This window comes from Penaeus monodon, chromosome 33 (assembly GCF_015228065.2).
Source record: "Penaeus monodon isolate SGIC_2016 chromosome 33, NSTDA_Pmon_1, whole genome shotgun sequence".
Lineage (NCBI taxonomy): Eukaryota > Metazoa > Arthropoda > Malacostraca > Decapoda > Penaeidae > Penaeus > Penaeus monodon.
Window position 1 is genome coordinate 19720546 of NC_051418.1, and position 617 is coordinate 19721162.

The 617-nt window shown below is 41.0% G+C and overlaps 1 protein-coding gene across 1 annotated transcript in view; it reads left to right on the forward strand.

Moving 5' to 3' along the window:
• Positions 1-617, forward strand: part of LOC119594123 (procollagen-lysine,2-oxoglutarate 5-dioxygenase 1-like) — a 7714-nt gene that overhangs the window by 4130 nt on the left and 2967 nt on the right. Inside the window, exon 5 of the mRNA XM_037943186.1 lies at positions 280-430. Coding sequence (XP_037799114.1) covers positions 280-430 — 151 coding nt within the window. The remainder of the gene's footprint in view (positions 1-279; positions 431-617) is intronic.

Below are 617 nucleotides of genomic sequence, written 5' to 3' on the forward strand. Positions count from 1 at the left end.
TGGTGATGCTAAAGCTTAATGGACTGTTTGTTTTTGTTTATTTGATATATCTGTCTATATCTCAGGGTCACGCTTGTAATTACAAATATTTCGCTAAAACCTCTCATAAACCGTGATTTCTGATAGATTATATTCATTAATTTCAAACCTAACATTAACTCGCAATCTCATCACAGCACCAAAAAAAGAAATCCTATCAGGCAATAGATGATCAATGCCGACAATAGGTAATCACTCTCCACAACGTCCCCGCCCATGACCTTCCTCCCATCCCTGCAGGACCATCGACTTCGTTGGGATGCTGCAGGTGGCCAAGATCAAGAGCGCCCTTTTGTTCACCAGAGACGCCTTCCTGCACATCGAGAGGGGAAGCTTCACCTCTTCAGGGGATGATATGTGGAATCGCTTCTTCATTCACGTCTTTGAGCAGGTGACTCAGTGTTGAAGTGAAGTGTTGAAGAAACTGAAGCTTCAATCGTGTCCGTGGCTTCTCGTAAATTACTGAAGAACATTTGAAAACGTCGTTGATATAATAAAGTATACATAAAAGCATGGCATAGCATGTCAGCTTACAAATGTATACAAATCAAAGACGAGAAAAGTTCTTACGATTTTGC